General features: G+C 38.4%; 1 protein-coding gene across 1 annotated transcript in view; it reads left to right on the top strand.

The window, feature by feature from the left end:
- Positions 1-15,478, top strand: part of LOC110446654 — a 69,076-nt gene that overhangs the window by 16,033 nt on the left and 37,565 nt on the right. The window contains exons 2-11 of the mRNA XM_021491910.1: positions 3,307-3,337; positions 6,739-6,882; positions 7,603-7,982; positions 8,544-8,724; positions 9,611-9,777; positions 10,510-11,137; positions 11,586-13,085; positions 13,587-13,769; positions 14,283-14,515; positions 14,798-14,948. Of these exons, the coding sequence (XP_021347585.1) occupies positions 3,307-3,337; positions 6,739-6,882; positions 7,603-7,982; positions 8,544-8,724; positions 9,611-9,777; positions 10,510-11,137; positions 11,586-13,085; positions 13,587-13,769; positions 14,283-14,515; positions 14,798-14,948 (3,598 nt within the window). The remainder of the gene's footprint in view (positions 1-3,306; positions 3,338-6,738; positions 6,883-7,602; positions 7,983-8,543; positions 8,725-9,610; positions 9,778-10,509; positions 11,138-11,585; positions 13,086-13,586; positions 13,770-14,282; positions 14,516-14,797; positions 14,949-15,478) is intronic.

The following is a 15,478-nucleotide window of genomic DNA, read 5'->3' as shown; positions in this document are numbered from 1 at the left end:
TGACATATATATCACACTCAATTGTGGACATATATATCACACTCAACTGTTGACATAGATATCACACTCAATTGTTGACATATATATCACACTCAATTGTGGACATAGATACATGTATCACACTCAACTGTTGACATAGATATCACACTCAAATGTGGACATAGATACATGTATCACACTCAATTGTTGACATAGATATCACACTCAATTGTGGACATAGATATCACACTCAATTGAGGACATAGATACATGTATCACACTCAACTGTTGACATATATATCACACTCAACTGTTGACATATATATCACACTCAACTGTTGACATAGATATCACACTCAAATGTGGACATAGATACATGTATCACACTCAACTGTTGACATAGATATCACACTCAATTGTGGACATAGATATCACACTCAAATGTGGACATATATATCACACCCAATTGTTTACATATATCACACACAATTGTGGACATAGATACATGTATCACACTCAACTGTTGTGATATATATCACACTCAAATGTTATCATATATATCACACTCAATTGTGAACATATATATCACACTTAATTGTGGACATATATATCACACTCAATTGTGGACATATATATCACACTCAATTGTGGATATATATATCACACTCAAATGTGGACATAGATATATCACACCCAATTGTGGACATATATATCACACTCAATTGTGGACATAGATACATGTATCACACTCAACTGTTGACATATATATCACACTCAAATGTGGACATAGACATCACACTCAATTGTTGACATATATATCACACTCAAATGTGGACATATATATCACACTCAAATGTGGACATATATATCACACCCAATTGTTTACATATATCACACTCAACTGTTGACAAAGATAGCACACTCAATTGTTTACCTATATCACACTCAATTGTTGACATATATATCACACTCAATTGTGGACATATATATCACACTCAATTGTGGACATATATATCACACTCAATTGTGGACATATATATATCACACTCATTTGTGGACATAAATATCACACTCTCCTGTTGACATATGTATCTTACTCAATTGTTGACATATACACATGGTGCTGTTTTAATCTTTAATGAAGATAGTTTTAAAGAAATATTTGATATTGCAAAAATACAAAAATAATAATGTTTTATAGACTTTTTATTTATTAATGTTATTAAATACTCTGCTTTTTGTTCTGTTTAAAATTTTTCTCCACTTTATTGCTGTTACAGTTGACATATATTGATTTGCCTAAATATTTGTCCCCGCCCTTCGTTTTATCCCAGTTGATGTTTTCTTCACTTTTTTTTCGTTTGACATTTGTTTTCTTTTTTGTTCTGTCCCAGTTGACGTGTTGTCTTCCCTTTATTTTTGTCCCAGATATAGGTGTTTTCAGTTTGCTTCCCTTATGTTTGGGTCCAGGTGCTGCTAGAATGCTGTTCGTTGATATTACAAATATAAGGACTTGTTATAAACGGTTTTCTGTATATCCACCATAAATACTTTTGTTTTCTTCTGTAACCCTCGGTTACGGTTCACTGACTATTGACTGAACTGTGACAGCTAGAATGACTTTTGTATAACTTATTGCTACTGCCGCAAGCAAAACACAAGAAACAAAGGAATATCATTCACATTATTTCTATATACGATGTCGACATTTTATCGACCGAAGACGTTTGAAGTAATGTGGACCTTTACATTTTCTTTGCCATTGTGCGACTCCCGAGTAATGAGACGTCTATTGTAAATATCGACTGTTCTGCTATATAATGGTGGCACTTAAGCTTGCTCTTGTAAAGGCCAGTCACTCTTAACTGATAAAAAACGGTTTAACACTATATTGTTTTATATAACCATACATGTTCATCTCTATATGACAATAAATCGTTCAAATTATTACATAAAATACTCTACATAACAATAAATCACTTATAATATTATATATATATTGACAAACGCATGACTTGACCGTTTTGTATCCGACGACAAAGAACCGTTGACTAGTAAATGGTAAAAAAAAGAGATGAAATCCGAATGTAACCAAAACGGTTGCTTAAACTCGTTATCGATGTGAAATTGTGTTAAATATAAGAACAACTTTTCACACAGGTACAAGGAGAATATGTTTAGGTGTTGCGGCGATACCAGCCATGCAAAGTTAGATCAAACCAAAATAATGTCACTTCCTTAAATGTGGATCAAGCGTAGAGACATCGAAACTACAAAGTACACTATTGAGTATGATAAGATAAAGTCGATATTTTCATCCTACTAGGATATACAATACTTGTCCAGTGGATCCTGATTGTGGTCATAAAAATCCACTTACTCATTATCCATCTTACGAAACCCTTTGTTGTAAATGTGTCGGGAAATGACGTATATCACTGTAACGGTGATGATTCGGGGAGGTTACTTTCAAGAAATGGGAAATTAGAAAATTTGAAAATCGAATTCTTAACGCTCATCAGAAACTTTAATATTTCCACGTCCCTGTTGTTCATTTACAATGTGCCATCACTAGCTTTAGATAAACCGTGCAAGACGACGTCAACAGCTTTTAAATAATACATGAAAACTGTGCAATGGGGATTAGACAGTCCTTGGTTGAGTTAATCTCAAGTGTTTATCGATAGTGTAATCCTCATATGACTGTTTTTATTCATTTCTATTTCTATTTTGTTACCCGATACTAGATGTTATCTATAATTATTTCGCAACACACATTGTAACGTTTCTATTTACTATGTCGCATCAACACATAATTAGCATTGCCAAGTAAATAAGTGTTTGTTAGGTTTTTATTTGTTTTCCATTAATCATCAATCAAATCATTATCTTCATAACAAAATTAAAACACAAGCTAACTGACTTGTTAACACAGGGCGTCATGCAAAGCTTGCACGTCTCATTCAAGCTGAAGAACACGTCAACTGAAAATAGGACCCATAAAAATATTTCGTGTCACTCGAAATGATTGGGAAAATAATGACACATATTGATTTTCAACAATTCATAACCATGCATGCATTATTTCGTGTACACCTGAATACAAGATAGATGTAATTATTATCGGTTTACAACACTTTTTATCTTAATCAAACAGCATAAGCCCAGACTGTTCAGACTCAGTGTCTTGCTTTTCTTAAGAGTAGATGAAAAGAGCAATAAAGCAGGGTAAATTAGTTTATTCTTCAGTTTTTTTCCCATGTTCAAGTTACGTTTCCTTACTGTGTAGATCTATCTAAATCCTATATCGTTGTCTTTATTTTGTAGATATGTCTGGTACACTACGCCGCCGCACTCAGTGAGTATTCCAAGTTGTTGTGTCTGTTTAGAAATTTGGTTTGTTGTGTTTTACATCCTAATAACAGCTTTGATCATTTAAGGACGTGCCAGGTTTTGGTGGTGGATGAAAGCCGGAGTTTCCGAAGAGAAAAAACATCAACCTACATAGAGTCAGTACCTGGCGACTGCCCCATGTTGGTCTCGAACCCGTGACCCAGTGCTAGTGGTAGCAGCATGCCAGACGCCTTAGCCACTTGCCCACCGCGACCCCCTGTTCAGAAGCGTGCTAACTAGTCCTAGTCTATATTGCTACAGATTCTTTCAAATGCAAACAAACTATTTATGTCGGAAAGACATGATATGTACAAACGTTTCCTTACTTAGGTACAAACTTATATTGCTTATACTTTTGCAAGTCATGTCAAGTTGTTGACCTGGTTTTCCATACACCAATAAATGGTGCTTTATATGATAATATAATATATCGCCGAAGTTGTTTTAGAGTCGTGATTAAGACGTTGTTGAGTGTACCCTGGGTTTTTGTTGTTTCGTTTGAGATTAGTCTACCGGTTTTTTCACGTGTACCCACGTGTACCCACGTGTACCCATGTGTACCCACGTGTACCCACGTGTACCCATCATGTTTGTTTTGTGAATAATGAAGTAAATAACTTGGCATGAAAAACATTGCATCAACACCTTTTATCGTTTTGAAATCTCCGACACATTAAAAAATAGCGTTAGAACGTATAATTTATCTTCGTCACAGATTTGACAGCAACATTCGCTGAATGTATCGATTACTTTTCTATCTATTAAATGACGGCACCACTTTACAATGCACAACTGGTCTGGTTTAATGTCTGGTCGATTTGAATGTAATCATCTAAATGGACCTAATATAAAATGAATTTACCATAGGTGGGATGACTTTATAATGTGAGTTACGACCACATCGTCAGGCGTTAACTGTGAATTGTGACGGTCATCTTCAGGTTCCATGTTTAATCCTCATTGATCTGATGATATAGATCTTTACCGGTACATAAAACGTGTTGTGAAGAACACTGGTATACAAGTTTGGGGGACTATATGATGTTACGTCTGTGCCTTATAACATTCAGTTATGTATAAACAAAGTGCTCCAATGTTAATGAAAGCATGTTTTGCCTGTATCAGGTTCAAAAAGACAACGCATTTTATACATAAATGGCGCTCAACCCGTGGCGTTAGGTAAGCCTAATGTTTGGCAACTTAAGAATCCCCCCTATCTCACCAAGGGGAAGAGAGGTGCTATTAATCTTACTGAGGTCATAGTGCATGTTTGAATCTTCGTAATAACAAATGTCATATGACAAAGGACCTATGATAAAAGGATCTCATCGTTTTCTCATAAGCAGTTAAGCACGTGTGCATGACAACAGCTATACCGCTCTATGTAGCAAATGCACAATTACTTAGACAGTGTTTTTCTCAAGACATCGAGTCTATAGATAAAGTTAGGATTTTTTATAATTTGAAAGAATAAGCTGCGATACATACATGCTGTTAATCGATTTGCGTTCAAATTCCATATAAAACGTTATTGCGTGTCACGTGATCATGTCGTCACAGGCAGTGTTACAGAGCTTGTACACTAATCGGATTGTGTGTTATTGCGGAATGCAATCCCCGCAATATTTCAAGTGTCCCATACCAGCGAAACAGTTCACTCCGTGGCACCCAGTGGCGATCGGATAAGTCTGATTGATCGACATAAGATGACAAACAAAGGAAACCCCGATCAGTATTCACGTACTCGCCTATTAAACTGTTTATACGGCTATGTTCAGGTGGACGGAAAGAATCATGGATATTTATTCCATGTATGAAAACAGAAAATTATGGGCGCGTTCGATAGATGATGAGGACTTAATGTGCTGGTAATGACAAACACGGATGTCAGAACTAACCATTGTAGTCCAAATAACTCTGATCAAAGGGCAGATCAATACAGAAATAGGTTTAGGTCCATTAAACGCGATACAACGTCGGCTCGCTCAGTAATGTTGGGAAATAAAAGGACGCTGGTTTGATACAAGAGAACTTTGGTCAATATTGTTGAAATAATGATCGACCTTCGTCATTCACAGCAGGGGTAAACCATTGTTGCTAACCTTCGTCTCTTCAGCTCCCCAGAAAACGGCCAAACTTACTACTCTCCACTCCTTCCTTTTGTTGTTTGTTCAAGGCAATACACTTCCGGATGTTAATATTGGCTTTAATGTCCCCGCAATAACCAGGGAGACACCACCGGGAGGAAAGAGTATCGAGAAAAAAAGATATAGATCTTAACTGTTTAAATGGGGCCATCAGATCAATGTTGGCTTCTTCACTAGAGATTATTGTCTGAAAGGGTACAAAGGGTACCAAAGAGTTTGCGCCCCGAACCCAACCCAATCAAGATTCCCCAGGTTTCGTCCTGCACTCAATGCGGTCTCTCCTTTTTTTCTGTATAGCAGAACACTTTTTAAATACTCCCTATAATTTGTGTTCGACTTGGCGTAAAGCAACATAAATCAATGTGATGAAAATATTATTTCTGAAGCTTTTAATTAATTGTACATGAGTACGTCACAATCATGCAATGAGACATGCTTGATTAACCTGTGGTAATACATCCGGGACTTTCTGCAGGGACATTTCCGTTATACTTGTATGTGTTATAGGATCTTTCACGTTCGTCATGCGGAGAATGTACTCTCTCACCTGTCCTTATTGCTAGTGTAAGGCTACGTATATACAGCTAATTATGGTTTGATAAGAATGAACACTGTATTTGTTCGCTATGTTACTGTTGACTATAGTTGTATGTGAATGTTTACGAGTGGTTGCTTGTACTCTGTTACCTCGATCCTCCTGGCTTTACGTTCACTTTCGCTCTCTTGGCAACCCCTGGAGTATTGGGGGGGAGGGGGGGGGGTATTAGGGTATTATGTAATTTTCATGTTATTCGTGCAAAGCGTGTTTATTTTAATTTAGTTAGATGTATTCGATATTCTTCTCCAGTTGACAATTCTCTCAACAGCTAAATTCCATTGGTGGTCGGGGTGAATGGTTTGCGCAATGTATACATGTAGCGCATTCACTTTAAATTCCGCGATAGGACATTAAAATGTTTTGGTCACATGGGTTTTCTCCGGGTACTAAGGTTTCATTTGTAAAACACCTCAGCACTTCCATCAGGGCCAACAATAGGGATTGATATAAGCTGGTAAATAATTGTGTTGTAAAATATATAAAGTTCCTTTCATTTCTAACCCCTTGGATTTGAGACCCGCCACACTGTATTAGAGTCATGTGTCAAAACGTCCAGCCTAATTCTCCTCCTGACTAAACTTTCATTAGCACGGGGGTCTCATAGGTTTTATTTTTCTTCAGAATACTATGGCTGCTTCGAGGTTGACAAACGGAACCGAATTTTCACAATGATCCCTGGGGATGTTCGTCCTGAAGACGTGACGCCGACCACTTGCGCGACCAAATGTGGGGTTTGGTTGTATAATTACTGCGGACTAGAGTACGGTACGTCAACATATACATGTACACTCGCATAACAAAAGCTGAATACGATATGAAAAAAATATATAGAAAAAATGTTATCACATAGCGAACTGTTCTCACATAGCGAAAGATGAATGCGGAATGCATTAATGAAAAAAATATATATATTTGCTAAGTCACAAGCATTAGCGCAAATCAACCTGCAACAATCCAAATGACTTGCGCAGATCATGCACTACTAAGCTCAACATCAACATTTTGAAACAACTAAAACTCGAGTTTTTAAAGATTTTATATATAAATCAGAATACTCAATAGACAAAACAATATTAGTACATTAAACGGTTAAAGATGTTAGTTTGAATACACCGTCAAATATCATTTAGTTAGAATTCCATTACTATTGAATTTAATGAAATACCTCCCCCATTGAAATGAACCTGTAATTAGCAGGCTTTGACATGCCTTTTACCATTCTGTATGTAACAATTTATGACCTTCTTTAAGTAAAAATGTGCACGGAACACATCGCCGGAATACGGAGGCTGAGTGCGGGCCCCACCCGGCTCGTGTAACGAAACCTTAGTACAATACCTCTTAGTTAAACTAAATGTTAGTGTAGTTTTTAAACATACATCATTCCAAAAAAAAAGAGACGTTCATGATCTGAAAAAAAATACTTTCAATAAATGTTCGTCTATTAAAGAGTTGTTGATCTTTAACGAATTGATTACTTTACAGGGAAGTTTTGTAGATGTGGAAAATATCCACCCCCAGAATCGAAGCGATCCAACTCATCTTGTGTAACTAAATGCTTGGGCGATTCTTCTCAGACGTGTGGAGCGAAAGATTATGTGGAGGTATACACGACATCTCCTCCAATCGTGGGCCTCGCTATGACCGCATCAGCCGGGACCAGTGAGCCCGTACTGACCTTTACAGAAATCATCCTAACGATTCACACCGAAAGCGCCGGACTGGACACCGCCTTTAGAATGAACTATGGCGACGGGGCGGGAAGAACGGATAAAAACGCTACAGACATGTTACAGCGAAGTTACGTCACCCCGGGGACTAAACAGATCACTGTGATCGCCAACGACTACAACGAAACGTTGGTGGTACGTTAGAAGTTTATTATATTTTACATATCAGCTGTACTGTTTTCTCTTCCTGGGGCCTGTTCGTTTATGCGGAACGACCGGTTTGTCTGTTTTTAAATGCAACATTTTCGGATAGGAATCCTAGCTGACCTAACGTTGATACATAACCTGTAAGACTTTGTCAGGGCTCGCCTGAAAGCAGCATCAGATACCATGTCCATTACCATGTTACTATTAGTAACAACTTTGGTCCAACAGGTCGAACCGTTTGGATCGCAATAAACGCAAGCGGCCAAGTTTTGTAAGCCCCCTAAAAGATGATATAGTTAACCCAAATTTCAACGCCCTGATAAGTCGTATTCAAAGACCCCAATTGAAAATCTGAATTCAGGTATATAATTTGGATATACGGGACTTCAGAAATCATTCATTAATGCTATTGTCAGACTGATGAAAAAGTCGCCAATCCATAGATGTACTTTTTGGCAGTTGTACGGGGATCCTTTAAACCAGTATATCAGTGAGGGTATACTTGGTCGAGTCACACGTCACTGTTTATTTATTTATTTACATTTTCAGGAAAAAGTAGTAGCGATAACCGTTCAAGTGGATGCGGCTATAGCAGGTGTAAATTTAACTTGTCCAGATAATATGGCGTCGTTCGAATATGCAATGTGCACCTTGGAGGTGATGCAGGGGTCTTACATCAAGTTGACGATAAATTCGGACGACGCTAGCCCAGAGGTTCTCTCACTCGCAGGTAAACAAGTCAAACCAATATGTTGCTACAGTAGTGGCCTTACACCAAAGTACTACATTCTACATGTCTTCTGGAACAATTATTACATGATTGTAGCGATATATGAAAGCATTCCGTGAAAAAGATCTACAAATCGACGCTTTTAATTTTCGGAGATCGCCGAATGATTGAAAAGGGATTCTAAAACCTAGATATCAGATAACCTGAAAGACCTTCTATTATCAACGTATCGTTATTCCACTATGTCCTTATTAGACTCTATGGGATCCCATGGGAAATCAACACGTTGACGTGCTTTATATAGTGTCTCACACAGCAATTTATTAACAGTGGTGATTTGTTTTGCTGTCGCCATCGGTTCAACAACACAATACAGTGTTGCTCGATCCGTCGATCTGTAAGAATCCGCAATAAACGGCACGTATAAAGTACACGTGTTTTGGTCGACACCTGCATTTGTTTCTGTGATTAGATAATACAAGAAATGAACACTAAATTGTAAAGTTTAGAACTGCCTCTTTAAATATCCATCCGCCAAACGTTTTGTCACAACGTTAATGATCTATTAAGCAAGATTCAGGATTATCCTCCTTATAGTTACAGAATTGTCAGTGCGCTAGACATTTCACAACGAATAAGGAAGATAGCCATGTTCCATGTTTGCTAAATTAATAGTTGAATTCGTTTCTTAACTTTCGTTGAATTAACTTCTTTCTTAGAACGAGATACATGTAGTGAGAGCGTCACAAAGCTGTCGACTACAGGAACAGTTTACCAGCTCGAGTATCCGTATCATTCCTTTTCCAAGTGTCCTTCTTATTTCGAGTTAAACATATTCTGCTGTAAAGAATATATTATGTTAACGGAAGCTCCATGTGTTTTATAGATGCTGACACCCGTATCATTGGGCCGCCTATACCGACCGTTGGCCCTGCACTTCATGGGAAAACCCCAACGAGTCACATAGTGGCTCCGGCATCAGAATTCGAGTATCCAGGAAAATTGTACGGGCTGGAGTTTTACGCTGAGACAACGGGATTGATCACTTTCAAGGTACTGATATGACTAGTTTAACTCCTAAAACACGATATCTAGCAACCACGATAAAATACACGCTGGTATACATGCTGACTTCAAAAGCAAATTGAACATAGAACAACACGATAAAACCGAATTGTCATCAAAACCATAATTCGAATTCAGCATTGATAAAATAAGGACAAAATATGTACAAAAGAAAGATTTTTACGCGAAGACCATTGAAAAAAACGAGGAAAATAGGACCATGTGTTCTGGAATGGTAGGCGTGCTCTGCTATATCGACAACACCCGTCATGTAAATCTAGATCTAATCAAGTAATTTCACGTCACGTCCTCATATCGAGAACCCGAGTCGTAACAACCAAACACTGTACGTTACAATAACCTTATACAAATACACTGACTTTACAAGGAAACTCCATGCATGCTTTCTTATAAAACAATATACATTGTACATGTACATATACGGTAACCTCGCGACACCAGTAAACATACACATTGACTTAACATGTATAGTATACAGACATGCTGATATAACAAGAACAAAATACATACATGCATGTGTCTTTGATGTAACCTTATGGCCACAGAACTTACGTAGGTATCGTGTGAGGTAACTGTACAGTATACATCAGTTTTTAAACAAAATTACAACTTAAAGTATTTCGAAAGGTAGAGTGTATTCAAGGCTTTGACTATATCATCTTGATGTCTTTTTTTAATGAAACCTATCTTTTTCATTAGGTATTATGTCCATCCTGCTCCGATTACTGTTTTGCCACCAATATGTGCGGAGGCACATGTCCTGGTACTAATGACAATGTGTGTTCTCACTCCGAGCAATACTGCCTGTCTGCACATGCGTGCTGGGTAAGCGGCCCGTGTAGCGCCGCATCACGCTATGACGGCACCCAGCGTACTGACCTCCAAGTTTTTTACTCCAAATCTCACACCATCACGGACATTGGTCATCACTATCTACCTATCACGGATGTGGTAGATGTGACCCCTGGGTGTGTGCTTGGTTTCTCGGGGGCGACCTTGGGCGCTAGACATACTACTGAATCAGACAAAGAGGATGTAATAACCACCAACGTCGGTGACAAGAATGCTGCCACTTCAGCGTCACAGAGACATTTACTGCGAGGCCATACAACACAAGGAACCAAGCTGGAGTATTCAGTCATGTTTTATACAGCCGGCACGAAAGCTATGACATTTACGTTGGAGAATGAAAGAATTTCTTCGATTTCTCCAATTGTGCTGAATAGGACTATCAACTGCGTGGAGGGTGTGAACGTGTCCATCATTTCCATCCCCAGTTACGTGCCTGCGCGAGTGCCGGTGTTGTTAGAGTTAAAGCCCCATACCGGTAAGGATGTTCTTAATTTGATTTAACAAGTAACGTGTTCTATATCTCTTCTTATAATGCCGACTACATTCAAATAGGTCACTGGTCCGTGTAACCTTTAATAATTCAAAACTCAAATTTTATTGAAAATTCGACGTATGTTTCGAAATGTAGGAGGAAAAAACGTCTGCTACGCTTGATAGCTTGTTATCGAAACGATGCTCATACATCACAATCAGTGAAACGATTAAAACATGTCACTGGATGCGTTATACCAACATGTGTAACATCTATATTTACCAACCTGAAGACAAATTTTGAAATGCTCAGGAATATCAAAACCGCTTGTATTCATTACTTATAATCCCTGAAACGTTTAACGTAATGTTCAGCTATAACATTCGTGCACGTATAAATATGATCGCCTAAGTGAAATATTTTAATGTAACCAGTCTTTTGTACCTTACAGGATCTTCGTTAACGTACTACTGGGCCATTGAGAGGGATGGTATCACAGCGCATGTCAACACTACCAATGATAACACCGAAAAGTTCATTTTTGTCAGGGGAACGTATACAGTGTCTATCATAGTAGAGAACATAAGCAGTCGGAAGGAAAATACAACGACCATTATCGCACAGGAACAGATCCAAAACCTGTCTCTCACTCAGCCTAAGTGCGTCGTGGATGAGGAATGTTGTATCACTCTTTCTATGTCGCAGGGGTCGGACTACACTTGTCAATGGACAGTGAATGGCGAGTTCTATCAGGCTTCTGAACTGAAATCGTTGTCCACCTCAACACAGACTACTTATGCTGAGACACCGCCAAATACATGCTTCAACTATCTGTTTGAGTTTGAGGATATATCTAGATATTCAGTTTCTGTGCAATGTTCCAACGGTCTCGGCACGGAGTCCGGCTCTACAAGTATTATTGCACGAGAACGAATAAAGGATGTAAAGTTCGAACAAACGGGAGCACTTGTGGGTCAGTCGTTTTACTTGGCTTTCACTTGGGGAAGTGGAGGCGCCGACATCAAGTACTCCCTGACGTTCAACAATACACAGCCAGAGCTCGTCAAGGACACATTTGCAAATAGAGCAAGGACTGTGACAAGCTATCCTGGAGAATCTGATACCTCAAAGGTTTACCCTGCTGTACTTACGATGAGTAACGATGTGTCTCAGCTCACGCTTTCCTTTAATTTTGGAATAGAAAACCTGATTGTAAATCCGTCAGTCACTGCCGACTTCACACTTGATCAAAATGGTGTTGTCGTAAAGTCCAAGGGTGATTCCGTCAGTTTTACCGTTACTATGGATTCCGGCACTAACCCCAACGTTCATGTCGACTATGGCGATTCCTCAGCTAATGAAACAATGACGACAACTCCGACATGGTCTGGACCTCCATATGTAGCGAGTCATACCTATACTACACTGGGAGATTTCACCGTGACGATAAAGGTCTATAATACATACCACTTGTTTGAATACACTTACAGAGTGCTTGTCGTCAAAAGGGTGGAAAACTTACAAGTTTTTGTGAATAATTCAACGATTCTTTTTGAACCTCCAGGAAATGCCGAATTCACATTCCAACAGACAGTGTCAGAAGACGCACCGAATATGGCATCGGTAGTTATTAATGATAACAGTGGCTCCCCAACAGAAGAACACCCATTTACTGTCGGCACCCCGATACCATTCTCCTTTTTGAAAAATGGAGACTTGACTGTGACATTTATCATAACTAACCCTCAAAATTCGCTCACTCTGACCAAAAGTGTGGAAGTTGTAGAGAAAATCGGCACTATTGATATAATACCTCAAGTTGTACCCCATGCTCCTATTGGTGAATCCGTTTCCATTGATGTCAAACTATCACGGGGGGACACCGGAAACGACCTAAAGCTTTCGTTCGATCCGGGGAATGGTGCCTTACCAACAGTCCGCAGCAGGACAGGTAAAATATCTCAACAATCGAGGCTAACGGGTATAAAATAAGGAACAGGGAAGGTTAGGCATGTAAACTACCAGAAACAGGGTAAGTAAGGCATGTAAACAACCGGAAACAGCCAAGTGGGGTATGACATTTTCGCAATTAGGAATAGGGGAGGTAAGGCATGTTCGCAATCAAAAACAGGGGAGGTAAGGCATGTAAACAACTAGAAACAGGGGAAGTAAGACATGTATGCAACCAGAAACAGGGGAAGTAAACCTTGTATACAACTAGAAACAGGGCAGATTATCATGAACACAACCACTGACATGGGAGGTTATTTCAGTTATGTTATCATCATAGCACTCAATAAAATCCTACATAACGTAAGAGTCAAGATGACAAACAGAGTGGGACTTCTATCAAATTTAAAATGTTGAACAATTTCACTTTATATTTATACATATTTCAATATAATCACATATATGTAACTGTTTTATACAAAAGGTACTTGTGTTTTTCAAGGTGTGAGTCCAAACGGAGTGGACACGTTCACAGCTTTGTACCCAGCTGTTGGTACCTACAGGATCACCGTACAAGCTCAAAGCAGATTAGAGACGAAGACCCAGACCTACGATATCGTATGTCAAAGCAAGGTCACAGACAACTTCAACTTCGTCACTGACCATCCAACTAACTTTCCAAGCGGTAATACATGTCAAGCATGAAACGCGTCTTTGTAATGTGGTCGAACTTTAGCTTTACCAAAAAAAATTGTGAATATTGTATTCTGATTCAAATATGAATCATTTTACTTCAACGAACACTCTGAACCATAAATATGTATTCATAAACTAACGTGATCTTATAATGTTAAAATTCAAAATGAATTACATTTACAAGCAGCTGGACCAAAACTATAGATTATTTTTAGAGTGACATACGCCTCACAGCCGCTAAGGTAATATAACCACCATCAACCTACAATAAGCACAAGTTATTTTATAGTATCTTACCAAAGTTCATCAACCTGCTGCAGCAGCAGTATGTCTGTTCCTTGCACCTAGCCACATTTTACCTGATGATAATTTTACAATGTATTTGTTGGAATGGCATTTATTGTCAATGAACCCAATGTTGCATATATGGATTTGGCTTGGTGAACGACAGGAAGTTGACTGTACCTGTGTTGTTTTTGATTGTATGTACATATTTTTGTAGGTAACACAGCTAGTATCATACTGCAGTTTCAATATAACGACGACCCTCCCACTAATGCGACATATACGGTCGACTTCGGAGACGGCACTACCTTCGGTCCAGCCAGTCTCAGCAGTTTGGTGTTACATAAAGGCATTCCTGCAGACATACAAAAGACATACACGGTTGACGGGGATTTTTACACAACAATCACTGTTTCCAATCTTGTTTCCAGCTTTTCCAGCACAATCAATGTACGAGGTTTTATTGTTTTTCGCTTTAGTCTACAAATCAAAACATGACGAAATTAACACATTTTAAGTATAAACAGATGCTCTGTATACTTAATTGTACGACATTTGTTGCATGGTTTCTATGTGAGTTTTAAAGATAAATTGTCCATTATCAATACAATATTCAACAGATAAATAACGAAAGTCAAGAAAATAGTTGTTTTTTACATACAAATCTTTTAAGTGTTGAGTCGTAGAATAAGAATATGTATCGTTACACCTGATCAATCTAAACGGTTTCAGAGCGGAGTGTATAAGCCTTTCCAGGGCCTTGCTGTGCAAACAAAGTATAAGCCAAAAATCCCATCATCAGGAAGTGACGCAGAGGGATTCGGGGCGTCAAAGGACGTGTTTCCGGAAGGACCGATCAAGTTCTACATGAGCAGTACCCAAGGTAGAAGGGGTTTTTTTTGTTTACACATGAAAGAATTACCAAAATCTAGAATTTTATAAAGCCATCGTTCAACTGTTGATTTGAAAGATAAATAAACTTCATTCTATTACATGTCTATTTCCAAGAATTCTTGTGCGTTCCTCCGTCCGTAAGTTCAAAGTCTCGGTAATTTGGTTACGTTATAGAAATATGTCATCAAAATTACAACCAAGAATAGCTGAGATTAAAAAAACTAGGTCAGAGCCACCCAACAATGTGCGTTTGACACTCCCCAATGGGTGATATGGAACAACATTTCATAATCTTTCTGAATATTTTTAGCTGTGGCTCATCTTGAAATCCAGGAGGTAACACTCACTTATCATGTCTGAAGGTTATAGTTCAAGATTACCGTGATTTGAAATAGAAATATGGTTTCTGCATAATACATGCAGTGGGTCGATAGTACTCAAATAGTACACATTGCTTCCTACGAACAATGTTTACCCGGTATTCCATTTATAGTTCATAAGGTCAAGGGTCAAGGTAAA

The sequence above is a fragment of the Mizuhopecten yessoensis genome, unplaced genomic scaffold (genome assembly GCF_002113885.1).
Source record: "Mizuhopecten yessoensis strain PY_sf001 unplaced genomic scaffold, ASM211388v2 scaffold2921, whole genome shotgun sequence".
In the NCBI taxonomy this organism is placed as follows: domain Eukaryota; kingdom Metazoa; phylum Mollusca; class Bivalvia; order Pectinida; family Pectinidae; genus Mizuhopecten; species Mizuhopecten yessoensis.
This window is presented reverse-complemented; position numbering and strand designations above follow the sequence as displayed.